The sequence below is a fragment of the Gracilinanus agilis genome, chromosome 3, assembly GCF_016433145.1.
Source record: "Gracilinanus agilis isolate LMUSP501 chromosome 3, AgileGrace, whole genome shotgun sequence".
Classification (NCBI taxonomy): domain Eukaryota; kingdom Metazoa; phylum Chordata; class Mammalia; order Didelphimorphia; family Didelphidae; genus Gracilinanus; species Gracilinanus agilis.
Window position 1 is genome coordinate 630,625,762 of NC_058132.1, and position 15,771 is coordinate 630,641,532.

The 15,771-nt window shown below is 37.3% G+C and overlaps 1 protein-coding gene across 1 annotated transcript in view; it reads right to left on the reverse strand.

Moving 5' to 3' along the window:
* Positions 1-15,771, reverse strand: part of SLC9A9 (solute carrier family 9 member A9) — a 729,976-nt gene that overhangs the window by 404,881 nt on the left and 309,324 nt on the right. The window contains exon 8 of the mRNA XM_044669458.1: positions 12,052-12,157. Coding sequence (XP_044525393.1) covers positions 12,052-12,157 — 106 coding nt within the window. The remainder of the gene's footprint in view (positions 1-12,051; positions 12,158-15,771) is intronic.

Genomic DNA, 15,771 nt, shown 5'->3' on the forward strand with positions numbered 1-15,771 from the left:
GAAAGAGGAAGATATGAAGGAAAGACGGAAGAAAGAAAGAAAAAGGGGAGAGAGAGAGAGAGAGAGAGAGAGAGAGAGAGAGAGAGAGAGAGAGAGAGAGAGAGAGAGCATGTTAATTGTGCCAAGCTCTTTGCTAAGGAATGGGGATACAAACAGAAAAACAGACCTGTGCCTCATCTCAAGAATTTCATGATCTAATTGGGGGTGACCTGACATGTGAGGATTCAGTCTGAGGGTGGATGGAAAGTCCTGGTGGCCCAAGGGGCACAGCTTCAGGGTCAGTGGTAAAACCCAGTGTTTCTTAGGGAGCACTGATAAGACAGATACTAACATCTGAAAGTCTGGTGGGGTAGTGGTAGGGGGATGATAGTTCCCAGGTGGCCAGCAGGTACAGTGGCAGAAGGGGTGCTAAAGCCTATTGGTCCTCCCTTGTAAAGAAAGGACTGTAGCTGGTGATTCCTTGATCATCCAAGTGGTGTGAGTAGCCATATCCTCCTAGTGAGGGGGAATGATGGTGGAATAGTCACCTGATTACAAGGAGGAGGGAATGAGCCAAAGGTTTGGAATGGAGTGGACAGTCTGGGTTGCCTTCCACAGGGATGGTCATATGAAGGACTTCTTATAGCTTCTGGGCCCACTGAGTGAGATCTGAGACAGGGAGACTTGGAAAAAGACAAAGACAACCATTTCTTCCTGCTGGTCCCAGACCTTCAGCACATCAAGTGACCATACCAAGGATTATCTGTGTACACACACTTATCCAGGGACTAAAATGGCAAGGCAAACGACAACCATAAAAGGTCACAATGTACAGGTTCAGAACGAGCAGGTCTATGTTGGTAAGACCCTATGAAAGGGAAAGCCCTCATTCTTCTCCCAGAGGTGACATGTCCCATCAGCTATCATCATGCTATCAGATTATTTGACTGAGCTACTTCTAAAGAATGTGCCTGGAACACGGGTTCTACTTGTTGGATAGGGAAGTATCTGTTACATCAAAACAAAACAATTTTTGAAAAAAATAAAATATAAAAAGAATTTTGTTTATCTAATGTATTCCAGGGTATTCTTTAACTACCTAGGGGCAGTGAGGTGGCACAGTGAATAGAGCTTTGGGTCTGGGCTCAGGAAGACCTGAGTTCACATGTAAACTCAGATATTTACTGTCTTTGTGACTCTGGGAAAGTCACTTAACCTCTGTGTATCTCAGTTTCATCAGTTGTAAAATGTGAATACTAAGGGCACCCACCTTCCCATGGTTGTCAGGAGAATCAATTAAGATAATTAATATTTTAAAAGCACTTAGCAGAATACCTGGCACATAGTAGGTGCTATTATTGTTCAGTTATGTCTTACTGCCATTTGCAGTGTTTTGCCATTTCCTCTTCCAGTTCATTTTATAAATGAAGAAATAGGGACAAACAGGGTTAACTGACTTGCCCAGGGTTGCATAGCTATTAACTGTTTGAGGCCAGATTTGAATCCAGGAAGATGAGTCTTCCTTACTCTAGTCCTCCATCCACTGTGCCACCTGGCTGCCCTGGAGCAGCTAATACTACACAAATGCTTATTCCGTTCCTTCCTTTCCTTTCTTGGAATAGAAACACTTGTCATAGGCTTTTGCTCTTGCTAATAGCTAACATTTATATAGTGCATTAGAGTTTTAAAAAATGTTTTATATGGTATGTCATTTGATCCTCTTTGTAGGTGCTATTATTATTCCTATTTTACAGATGAGGAAGTTGAGGATGAAAGTGGTTAGGTGACTTGCCCAACGTCATACTGCTAGTAAGTGTCCAAGGTTATATTTGAACTCAAGATTTCCTTACTTTAAGTCCAAACCTCAGAAACTAACAATGTAGACCTAATACTATCCTCAAGAAATCTACAAATAAACTGTACTGGAATCAGGCCATTAGCACAGACAGAACTGTGGCTCAAAATTATCGAGAAATAACACTGATCCATAAAAATTTAAAAACGTTTTTAATAGCCATAGCCTATTTCTCTTCTTCTCACTGGGGACTGGGCTGCTTGACTCTTCATTCTTGCCAGTAGAGTTCAAGTTCCCTGACTGTCTAGTCTAGCTGGCATTAGTACACCAGGGGATTGATAGCAGCATACTTAAAATAATTAGGATTTGTTTAGAAGGAGAGGGTGCCTAGCAGAACTATACATGTCTTCCAAAAAGGAAATTCCTGTTGAATTACAGGAGCAGGAAGCAAAGGAGATCAGTATTCTCATGGAGGATACCTGCCTCTCTCTTTCTTTGAGGCTAAGGATACCAGCAGAGGGACCTTGGGTCTCTGGGATGGTGTTTAGATTGGTTATTCTATTGGGTTTGATAGAAGGCCAGTCAAGTGAGACTTTCAAGACAGATCAGTGTACCTCAGGGTGAGGAATGTCTTGGTATTGATTGGGAAACTTTCTGAGTATTATCTATATTTGCATTTCCTGTATTGCATGTTAGGCAGTTCTTGGACCTCAGGCTACAATGGGAGCTGGCTGAGGTCTTAAATAAAGCAAATGCCAAGGGATTAGGGTAATGGTGACCTTATGTTTTAAAATCCATGGCCACCAGTTCCTTGAAAATGTCCTTCTGTACTCGATCAAACATTTCTATAATCAGAGATTGTGTGACTCTGGCAATCAAAGACTGTGGGACCTTTACACATTCAAAAATGATAGCTACTTTCTCTGCTTAGATCTAGCCACTCAGCAAGTAGAACTAGTAAAGACACAAGAAGGTAGCTATAAAAACATTTAATTCTTCCACTATAGTATCTACTCTACCTACCTGGAATTGTGATTATTGGTCCTATATGACTCATGATCAACTGGAGGGACTTGAAGATAATTTTCTGCTCAAAAGAGTATGTTGAGTGTGTCAAGATTTTGAATCACACAGTAACCAGATACTCCTTAATTACTAATTGCCTTTTACCAGTACATTATGATGAAACACTCTACATGGAACATGATTGTATAATTAACTTTATATGAATGCATCTATGAATGAATGAATAGCGAGCAATTTTACTGTGTAAAATCAAGCATTGTACTAAGCATTGGGAATACCAACAGGAGAGGCGGAAAAATGAGGACACTGATACACTGTTGGTGGAGTTGTGAACTAATCCAACCATTTTGGAGAATGATTTGGAATTACGCTCAAAGAGTTTAAAACTGTGTATACTCTTAGACCTAGCAATACCATTTCTGGGTCTGTTATTCAATAAAAAAGATTAGTGGAGTGAAAGAAAAAGAACTTACATGTTCCAAAATATTTATAGCTGTCCTCTTTGTAGTGGCCCATCTCAGGGCTTATTAGTACATCCTAAGACAGAACTCAGAGATCTAGAAGGCATGGAAACAGCGAGATGGTAAGATCTAGAGGTACTCCATTTCGTTGGAGGGATAAAAGTTGGTACTATGAATTTCAATTCCCGCTCATCTTGATTCTGATCAATAGATATAGAAACGTAGGTCCTGAGGCATTCTTGGCCACAAATCACTAGAGGAGATGTATATTCCCATAAGAAAGGTATGTGGCATTGTGGATAGAGTAATAAACTTTCAGTGAGGAAGACCTGGTTCAAATCCTGCCCCTGACACTTAGTAGCTATGAAAGCACGGGAAAGTCACTTGTTTCTCTTCACTTAAATTCCTTCATTTTCAAAATGCAGATAATAATACCTCTGCTACCATGTTATTTTTTGAGATGCAAATGATATAAATCAACCAATCTATAATCATTTACTTAACAGTTACTATGTGCCAGGTCCTATACCTAGATAATGGGATACAAATACAAAGAATTTAAACAAAGCAACATCATATATTATAATATATATCTGTATATATACATATATATATATATATACACACACTGTGCTTGAAGGATGGCAAGTTGTTTGTGAAAGGGAACAAATTTCATTTTGTGTCACACAAACAGAACTTTTAAAACATAGTATGTGATCATCCTGAAAGTTTGTGTGGTCAGGGACAACTTAAAGACATGTGTTTCTTTACCAGTTAGCACTACATCTGTGCTTGAACTTTCCCCATCACTGGTCTTAAACTTTTTTGGATCACTCAGGATTATGAATAAGGGACCATACAATAAATCTGCCAAAATAACAAAAAAAAATCCATTTAGGATCTAACTTGGACAATAATATAGTGGGATGCCATTTGGAATCTGTAAGGTACCTTTCCAGTTTCATTAGTTTATAGATTCCGCCCCTTGACATGTTGGATGAAGAATATCCATATGCATTGGTGACATTCTTATGTGCTCCATTAAATGTACAACATACATGCAGTTGGCACAAACCATGCCAGAATGCCTCTATGATTATCATGTGTATGCAAAGATGGAAAATCTCTAGATCAGTTGGGACAATTTAAGGTTCTTGGGGTATACTAAATCTTCTTAAAACTCCCAAGTACTTCCACTGGGGAGACATGTGAGAAAGCATTTTAGGATCTCAAGAGGTACATCCCCTTTTTAAATAATCCTGATCCTCATGATCTTTTTGAAGGAAAATCAACTGCTATGATTATTGAGACTGTGGCCAGACTAAACCACTTATTATCATCTATCACACTTTGTTCCCTGTATCTTCTTATTCTGTGAACTATTTGAAACAAAAGGCAACTAAATGCTTTAGGAGAAACTGATTATCATCCAGTGTCTTTGTGGAAACATTTTAGAGAATAGAGAGATAGGAGGGAAGGAAGGAAAGAGAGAAAGAAAAGAAAAAAGGAAAAATGAAACTAAGAAAGAAGAGAGGAAGGAAGAAAAAGAAAAGAAGTAACAGTAACTGAACTCATTTATGAAATGCTTATTTTGTGTCAGGAATTACGTTAAGAACTGGATATAAAACAAAAAACAAAAAGAAGACAGTTTCTACTTTCAAGAAACTTACATGCTCCTGGAGGAAGATAATTCATGAAGGGAAAATGAAGAATGATAGTTCAATATCTTTCCATAGCAACTTTGAGTGCCCTAAATATAGCTACAGTGGTATGTGTTTATTTACTTTTTTAGCAGATTTGACTACTTGCTCTACTATGTCTTAGAGCAGAGTCACACATAGGGCACAGAACTCCTGAGTGTGGCTTGAACCAGATTAAAATGCAACTGGGAAATATTTGATAAAATAAATGAAAATATGATACAACACAGATAATATTAATATGTGGTTTTCTAAATTAATATTCAGCAGCAGGGATCCAAATGTATAGGTGAGTGGACCCCATTTCTATTTGAGTTTGACATAACTAATGTAGAATGACAGATGTTTGGGACCAAAGCTTTGTCACAGAAACTTGTGTTCAGGAGTGATTAAGGTAATACTGAGACTTGGGAATTTTGATGCTAGCCAGGGACTGTAAGATAGTGGAATTCACCAAGGGATATGAGTAACACTGACTTAGACTATTCCTACTAACAGGAAGGTTGGACAATTTATCTTCAGAGCAAGAAAAGAATGGCTATTTCCAATATCTGTGAGAACATGAGCCTCTCTGCCCCATTGAGTCAGTCCATAACCATATGAGAAAGACAAAGTAGGCTCAGGGTCATCAATCAGTGGTTCTGGAGTAAACATTAAGAGGTAACAGGACCCCAAAATAGACTCTCCTGATTGCTTTATAAAGAGGACTCTAACCCTTTTAAAGAGGAGGAAATGCTTTTTTTCCCCAAAATTTTCAACTGAAACATTTTTCTCTCTTGGATTCAAACTGGAAAAAAAGTGAAAAGGAACATTTTTAAAATATCCAGTCAAAACGAAACAAAATTTCCCAGCATTCATTCCCCAAAATGTGTTTCTTATCTTAATATCCTGAGCTATCACTCTCTGTCAAGAGGTAGGTAGTAAACTTTATCATTGATTCTTTGGAATTTTAGTTGGTTATTTCATTGATCAGAGTTTTTAAGTCTTTTAAGGTTCTTTAGCTTGACAATGTTGATATCAATTGCTATCCTACTTCTGCCCATTTCAGTTTGCATCAGTATATACAAGTCTTCCCAGGTTCCTCTGAATCCATTCCTTTAGTCATTTTCATAGCATAATAGTATAATCTTACATCTGAGTTCCATAATTTATTCAGTTATTCTCAAATTAATGGATGCTCCTTTGGTTTCCAGTTTTTTTTTATCATAATTAAAAAGGCCACCAAAAATATTTTTGTAAATATGGATGCTTTTTCCTATTTCTTTGATTGCTTTGGGTATACAGGCCTAGAAGTAGTATTGCTGGGTCAAAGGGTATTCATAGTGTATAGACTTTTTTTCTTGACTGGATAAATTCAACAATATGGCATTACTGTGCCTGTTTTCTATTAATCCCCACACCCGATATTTGTCATTATCTATTTTGTTATCTTTGCCAATCTGCTGAATGTTAATGGGAACCTCAGAGTTTCTTTCATTTTCTTTTTTCAAAAAGCAATGATTTGGAGAAAAATTTCATGTCTTTGTTTTTTGCTTGAATTTCTGCCTTTAAAACTTCCTGCTCATATCCTTTGGCCATTTATCAATTGGATAATAGTTCTTATTCTTATAAACTTTGATTTATTACTTATATATCTTAGAAATGAGAACTTTATCAGAGAAACCTTCTATAAAGATTTCCATTCAGTTAATTGAGGATTTTAAACCTGAAGAGTTCTTGCATATATACTCCTTTGTGTGTGCTTTGGAGGGAGAGATGAGTAGAAATGGTACAATTTGTCATGATTGACTGGCAACCAGGAATGTGGAGATAGGAAAACTTAATCTTCTCACCAGTTTTGGTGACCTCAGCTCTGGACTATATAAATAATCTTGTCTTATTGTGTGAGCCTGTCATGATGCCTGAAGGGTTCCTGGAGTTATTTATTTACTTTTCATGGCTGTGTTAATCTTGGATTTTATTATAGTTTTCCTTTACCCCTTCCTATGATCGGGATACAACAATGAAAGCTTAGGAATGTTGATTAAAATATCTTATTTTCTTATAAACCAGTGGTTCCCAAACTTTTTTGGCCTACTGCCCCCTTTTCCAGAAAAAAATATTACTTAGCCCCCTGGAAATTAATTTTTTAAAATGTTAATAGCAATTAACAGGAAAGATAAATGCACCTGTGGCCATCACCACTCTCCTGGATCACTCCAGCACCCACCAGGGGGCGGTGGCATCCACTTTGGGAATCACTGTTCAAACTACTTTCAAAGAACATTCTAACTTAAAATTGACTGCTTGTCCACCTTGTTGCTCATATCAAATAATAATTTTTTTTTTACATTTTAAGTCAGCCCTCTTTAGCATACTTCCCATTAGATTCATCTTTTCATCCTTCCCCGACTTTTAGTCTTCTGGCTAGACAGAAGAAGACAGTATATTGAAGCAGAACCTCTGATAGATCATTAATTATCACCTGGGCAATGGACTTCCCTTATTAGCTATTGCTGAATCTTATGTGAACAATTCCCATCATAAAAGCACTTAGAATACATCTTCTCCACCCCCGCCCCCCTTCAAAGTCTTAGTTCTACCTTTAATTTCTTACATATCTACTGACTCAATCTACCACTTTAAGCAGTCAACTACTACTTCTAAGAAATGGAATCAAACTGTGGAAAGGCTACCATTATAACATATAAAGACATAGTCAGTCACCATAGGACCTCTCAGTGAATTCCTGTAGAAAATCAGGCAGCTTAATTCATTTGGTAGGTTAATAAATTTGGCAGGAACCTGAGGCAGCGAGGTGGTACAGTGGATGGAGAGCAATGAATCTACAGAAATTTAGAATCTGACCTCAGACATTTAACAGCTATGTGACCCTGGGTAAGTCATGTTACCTCTGTCTGGTATCATCTGTATGAGGATAAAATGTACTAACATTTGTAAAGTGCTTTATGATTCTTAAAGAGTTATACAAATGTTTTTGTTATTATTATAATTACCTCTATTACCAAATAAACCAACCAGAAAGACCCAACCAACTGGAAGACCCATATATTGTAACCTTATAAGTTTTGGTTTTTTTAAAAAATGTAATTTAATTTTTTAGCAATTTAAAACTTTTAATTTTAGTAATTTTACTTTTAAATTAAATAATTATTACTCCGGGAGACCCATAATGATGTTTTTTGGTTACAACAACAACAATAATAGCTAGCATTTATATAGCATCTATTAAATGCAGCAAATTAGTACATTGCCTAGCACACAGTAGGCACTTAATAAATATTTATTGACTATGAGACAATCACTATGCTAAGTACTTTATAGATAATATCTCATTTGATCTTCTTGACAACCCTGGGAGGCAGGTGCTATTATTATCTCCATTTTAGAGATGAAGAAACTGAAACAAACAGAAGTTAAGGGACTTGTGCAGGGTCACACAGCTAGTAAGAATCTGAGATCAAATTTGAACTCAAGTTCTCCTGACTTTAGGCTGAGCATTCTATCCACTGTACCAGGAATGAGATTCCTGTCTTCAATATGGACAACATCGATATTTCACAGATTGGGAAGGCTGAGGAGCAAAGGAGTATAATCAGTCAATATCCTTCAGTTTGTGAATTGGTACGGCAAATGTTTTCTCCCTTCAGCATCCTTATGCAAACTTGACTCTGTAGCCTAGGAAAGCCTCCTGAGAGCATATAATATTAATAATGATCCATCTACAGTGCCAGGCAAAGGGCAGAGAACTGTCAGAAGCATAGAAGGTCCAGCCAGTACCAGAAATGAAAATACAGTCTCCTGGTGCCTAGATTCTGAATTGCTTTCTGGGTGTTATTGATTCCTCCATGTGTGATTTGCCATACTTCTTTGACTTCTCTGGTTAGAAAACACTGCATTATGTCCCATTCTTAACTCCTCTTCCCCTATCCCCCACTCCATTGGAAGCAGGAATCTCTCTATGATGATATGGTCTTTTTAGCAGCATTATACTGTAAAATATGAACCGTCTATTAGCTATTCCTAAGGTGCCTAGTTACAGTCTTATCTCCCCTAGTCGATGGTAGAAACTAAGTAGCACAATGGATAGAACATAGGATTTGGAATCCAGAAGTCCCAAGTTCAAATCCAGACTCAGATACTTACTAGCTGTGTGACCTTGGGCCAGTCACTTAACCTCTCTCTACCTTAGTTTCTTCATCTATAAAATGGTAATATAATAGCACCTACCTCCTAGAATTGTGAGGACTAAATGAAATAATATTTATCCAGTGCCTTGTAAACTTTGAAATGCTCTATAAATGTGAGGTACCCACTATTATTATTATGTATAACATAACCCCATATGAAATAGGGGTTTCTTTTCTTCAGAGCTTCACTTATAGCACAGTCTTTTATGGTTAAATGTAATGTTTAAAAGAACCTAAATCCTTAATTTATGGGTCCACTAATTGAAGATTCCTTCTTTAAGGAAAGTCTGAATTGAAGGGATTGGGGTTCACTCTTGACATAAAAGTAGGTGCTTTACATTCCATCTTACTTTATAATCATTGGTTCTTATCCTAGGGTCATTGAATTGTTTTTTTAAATGTTAATAACTATATTTCCATATAACAGTTTCCCTTGTAATCCTATGTATTTTATTCTATGCATTTAAAAATATAATTCTGAGAAGAAGTCTATAGGCTTCTCCAGACTGCCAAAAGGGTCCCTCATCCACCATAAAAAGTTAAGAATTTTCCTAGCTCTTATTTCATGTTGCATCAAATATTAATTCCTGTTTCCACCATAGTAAGTGCTGACTATTATGACTCTGACCACTGAAAGATTCCATGCCAATTAGCCAATTGCTTGTCTTTTTTTACTTTAAACAAGTGGACCTATAAGGCATGCTTGTTTATTTCCTTTAATGAGATTCATGTAGAGTGGTACACTCAGTTTGTCGGTGAATTGTTGATTTTTCTGAACACTATTGAGATTTCTCTCATGAAACCTTTGGGAACTTCCTTTTTTGATGTTTTTAAGAATCACTTCAGCATTATGGAAAAGTCCTCTTTCCAGGGACAATAGACCATAATCCTTTCACTGATATTGGAGAGGATGTTGAAAGGAAGGTTTGGCATTGAGCATCTGAGAGCTTTTCCTAGCAGGTAGCTTGTGCAGGAGAATAATGCTCTCTCGAAAGCCTCAGCCCCAATGGGTACTGTGTGTCAAACAAAAGCCAGTTGCTTTCAAAGCTTTACAAAAACAGATTCCCTCATGTTGACCTGTTTGTTAAAAGAGGAAACGAGGTTGGGGTGCAAGTTCATTATTGGTTTCTCTTCGATGAGCGCCGTGATCTAACTAACAATCATTCTCGTCTTCTTCCATAAGATAGATGATGACACATAGGGCAAACCGAAATAGAAAGGAACATGGAAGAGATAGTGATCCATAACCATCTTGGTAAAAATCAAAGCAAACCAAAATTTGAAAAGTGAGGATTAAGCTTATACAGGGCATATTGGCATTTCTGTAATACAACTGTAAAATTCAGGGTGTCCCAAAATTCTTAGTATAGTTGTAAGCTTTTAGCACTAAGACTTTGGGGATATGCTTTATAGGATCTTTCAGGTCAGTGGCTACACACATTTTTATATACCCCACAAGTATTTCTGTTCACATTTGGGTTGGTTGATTCAGCTGCTGTGTTCCCTTCTACCTCAGAGATTTGAGGATTCTTGGATGCCATTAGGACAAATTTTTTTTCATATAACCCATGAAGGGGTTTTGAGTATTAACTGAAAGCAAGACACTACCAGGGAAATAAAACCCAAGAGAGATGCCAATGGAAGGAGGAGGAGCAGAATAGGAGTGAAGGATGACAAAAAGGGATGTGAGAAAGTACCCAAGAGAAACTTCTCCATCATCACCATTTTGCCTCAGGCCACATTGAACTCTTCAGCATGGAAACATATTCAATCACTGAAACTATTCATGTACAAATTGTCAGTATCAGAGATAGTCTGGCCTCCAGAACCATTTATTGAAACTGGTCTCAGAGGAATTCAGTCAATGAACATTTAATAAAGGACTAATGCTTGCAATGCGCTGTTTGGCACTTGTAGTAGTACAAAAATAAATATGATAGCATCCTTCCCTTCAAGGAGCCATCAGTCAAGCTTGTGGCTAACAATCCCTTATCCATTGATGAAGAACATTGAACATTGTTCATTGATGAAGAACATTGGATTGGGGCATCCAAGTACTATACTGGTTAGAGTACTAGGCATAGAGATGGGAGGTCCCAGGTTCAAATCTACCCTCAGTCACTTCCTAGTTGTGTGATGCTGGGCAAGTCACTTAACCCAGAATATGTTCTCTTGTCTTGGAAATGATAATAAAAAAGAAGGATTTATGAAAACAAAACAAAACAATGGATTAAAATACTATGTTTGAGCCAGTTTGCAGAGAAATTACATAGCTATGAAACTGTCTTAGTTATTGTTAATTATTGAATATCAGATGCTTGTGCAATTGAATATAGTTAACATTATAGCACCCGGCACAATAATTTAATAAAAGTGAAAGGCATTTAAAAAAAGTTGGTAGAAGAATATCAGAATTATGTTGGTCCCTGCTATTTGGTTTCCACTTTTAAAATTTCAATTAAAAAAAAGAAAAAATGAAAAACCAAGTATGATGGTACCAGTTGTTGTTTTTTGACAGTTAAAGAAAAACCAGTCAAGTTCTCTACCAAGCTGATGTCAGAAGAAAAGCTGGTATGTTTATCATGTAAACCCCGAGTGGAGACTTTTATTTGTAAAGTCATCTATCATCTATAAATTGATCGTTTTTAGATTTCAACATCTCCACTGACCAGTAATGAAAGTAGAAGAAATAGCATTCTAGAGACTTTCCGTTAAGCTGTCGTATAGAGAATGGATGAATTATGATTTTTTTTTCATTTTCTGGGACACACAATAGAGGTCTATTGCAACTCAGACTCCTTTAAGAAAAATTCCATTTCACCTTTAGCTCCATCATGGAAAGATACACATACAAATTTCTATCCGCATGCCCACCTGACTCTGCCAAATGAAGCACTAACCTGTCAGACCCGCAGCTTCTGCAGACAAGAAGGCACTCCAAGATAGGAGAAAAAACAGACCCGTTTCCAGCATGGGGAACTCACACAGTTTTGTGAATTTGGTCAAGTGATAAAGATTTGTTAAGGAAAATAATTTGCTGACCTTAGAGACACACTGGATCTAGTACAACAGAGAGACATCATGATAGAGCAGGAAGAGCTTCAGGAATGGAATCAGAGGACCTGAGTTGGATTACCAGATGTGTTATTTGCTACTTTGGGCGTGTCACTTTTTTTTGGTGGGCCTCAGTTTCCCTAACTGTAAAATAAGGCAGTTGGGCTACGTATTTCTAAGATTCCTTCAGGCTCTAGATTATCAATGCCTAATGGCAGGCTGGACCAAGAAAGCAAAGTCTTTCTCAAACATATTCATATACTTTCTTTCCACTATGAAGTCCAAGTAAATTCCAGGGGCTACATATTACTTCTATGATAAATATAAACTCTTCTGGCATTGCAGAGCTTTCATGGCTTGACTACAGCCTTCTTTTCCAGTCATAAAACTAGGTCCCAATTATTGCAGATAATGAATCCCATGAAGTAGTTGTATTATTCAAATTTGCCCTGCATATGACAGAACCAATGACCACATTTTATGTAATCATAATTTTGAATAGTGAGAAATCAAATGCATGCACCCTCTTCACAAGAGGATGGTTCATTTTTCTCACTAATCAGACCTAGTATTATATTTCACTCTCTTTGACAAACTCTTCATCCACTCAAGGTGACTTTCTTGCTGTTCCTCACATATGGCACTGTATGTTTTGTCTTTGTGCTTTTGTCCAAGCTGACCCCGATCCCTGGAATGCCCTCCTTCCTGACCCCTGTTTCTTAGAATGCCCAATTGCCTTTAATCCTCAGGTCAAATATCATTTTCTACCTGAAGCCTTTCTTGATTCCTCAACTAGCAGTTTCCTTCTTCCCTCCATCCCTCCATCCATTAATATGTAGTTATATAAGCATAGGACGGTTTCCTCAATCCTATCCTATATCTACTAAGTGATAAGATGTCCAGTTAATCAACCTGTAGACCCTCAATTAAATGTGGAGAATTTCTTCAAACTGTGGTGACATTGCACAAGAATCCTGTTTGGATTGGCTAAGCAAGCTTGGCTGATCCTCAGGACATGTCTATAAATGTCCAAACCAGTTAGGATCACATTCACTTAAGAAGTTGTAGCAAGCATGGCACTCCAGTCTTGTGGAAGAGAGAGGTCACTGGCTCTAAAAACATCTTGAAGAAGAAGGACTTGGCTGAGGGAAGTCTCTATGTATATTTGGCTCTTCCTCCTGATAGCTTTCTATTCACAGATATCATATTATATGCTGCTTTTTTGATACCTCTTAAATTTCTAGTAAGCTGAATTTTGCTTTAACCACAAAGAGACTGGCCTGGGTTAACAAGAGAGAAATATAAATATTAAGTTATGCAGAGAATCCAAACTTTGTCTAGACATTAAGAATTTCCCTAACTGGAGGTCCAGACAAGTCGTGATTGAGCTCCTAACTTTTTAGCCTAAAATAAACTTCCTAAAGGAGAAATGGTACTGAAGGGCTATTATGTTGCACCCAAACTTAACTAGAGCTTACTTGTAACAGAGTATTACTGATCTCTATGTCTGGAGAATGTATGTTCCTCAAATGTAGTAATTATTTATTTTTGGTTTTGTGTCATCAGGGCCTCACATCATTCCTGTAATACAGTGAGTGCTTAATAAATGCTCATTGATGAAAATAGCTCCAGATATGCTTGGAATTCCCAATGTGCATTGTGCCTCATTTGGGTATCTTAAAGAACCACAAAAAGTAGGTCCCCTGAAAAACTCTGATGAGAATAAATGTGAATAAATATTCTGGGGGGAAAATCCCTCTTACAAAATGGGGGAAGAATGGTTTAGCCATGGGCGAGCATACAACCCCAAACTAAATTATATCTCTTAGTCAATTTTCATCAGGGGAGAGGGCAAGGAGAAAAATGGAGTGCAAGATGGGTGGAAGAAGGTGGCTAGGTTACTCCTCTATCGATGTTTAAGAAGCACCATTGCTCTAAAGGATATCCTACACAGTCTAAGCTTTTAACTGTCTTTTTATTTCTGGAGAGAAATAAGGTCTAGAGGAATTATAATAATTTTAGTAGTTGGGAAGTTGATCAATGCCTTCTTGGAATAAGTAGGATGGGGAAAATATTTTGTTTGTGTTTTTCCCCACTTCAGACAAGGTGCTCCAAGTTTGAGAATCATTGACATTTTTTGCCAGGGGGATATTTTAATTCCAGTCTCTAGACTGCCAAAGATCAGGGACATGTTGGTTGGTACTAAAAATGTTATTTCTATTTTGGAGTTAAGGGATATGTAGCTGGTAGCAATGATGAATCCATGATCAGGGTTTGCCAACAAATGGGAAATGATGCTATGACTAAAGATATATGATATCTCTGAAGGCTTATATTACAGCTGTTCCATGGTCAGATAACTGTGCAATGGCAGGTGGCCTATTGTACAGTCATCCTTATGCTAAAGAACTAGACTCAGGGAGATGAGTAAAAGTTTAGTTAGTCACACCTACCTCATAGGGTTATTGTGAGGATCAAAAATGATTATATTTTTAAAGCACTTTGCAAACCTTAAATTGCCATATGTTAGTTGTTATTATTATTATTATTATTATTATTATTATTATTATTATTATTATTATTGAAAAAGAAGACTAGATTGAAAGTGAGGAGATTTTATATAAGGGCAGGGATTCCCAACTTTTTTGTGTGTCCTGGAATCCTTGGGTAACCATCCAGTGAAGCTTGCAGATCCTTTTTCAGAATGTTTTTAAATTCAGAAAATAAAATACATGGGACTCTAAAGGAAAGCAATTCTGTTGAAATGCAGTTATCCAAACATTTGGATAACTCTCCTGAATGGAATGCTCTTATTCTCCCTTGGATCTGCCTTGTGGAATCTCTAGATCCTCTCAAGATTTGCCTCCAGTGTCATTTCATTCAAGAGTCCCTTCCTGACTTTCTAGGTCATCCTTTCCCTTGCTTAATCACTCTATATTTTGATGGGTGGGGTTCATAGTTTGTATTTATTTCTCTAGAAATATATCATATATTCCTAGTGGACAGCAAGATTTTTGAGGATAGGGATCATATTTCTTTGCCATTTCTAACCCTGGTACCTAGCACAATGCCTGCAACATTCTAAGTAGGTGGTTAATAAATACATATGACTAATGCACAAGTTCCCATAGGATTTTGAGCAGTCAGGGATCTTAGGCATCATCTCATCTAATTCCCTCCTTTTATAGATGAGGAAATTAAGACTGAGAATGACCAAGTGACATAAGTAGCAGATCCAGGACTTAAATACATGTTCTCTGACTCAAAATCCTTTCTATTACACCTACATTAGGAGGCAGATAAGTGGCTTAGTGGATAGAGGAGTGCCAGTCCTGGAGTTAAGAAGATTCATCCTTCTGAGTTCAAATCTCCTCTCAGACACTTATTAGTTTGGTGACCCTGGATAAGTCACTTAATTCTGTTTGCCTCAGTTTCTTTGTCTGTAAAATTAATTGGAGAAAGAAATGGCAAACTACTCTAAAAACCAAGAAAAATATTTTGTCAAGAAATTCCAAGTGGGGCTGCAAAGCGTTGGATACAACCAAACAACAACAACATACCCAACA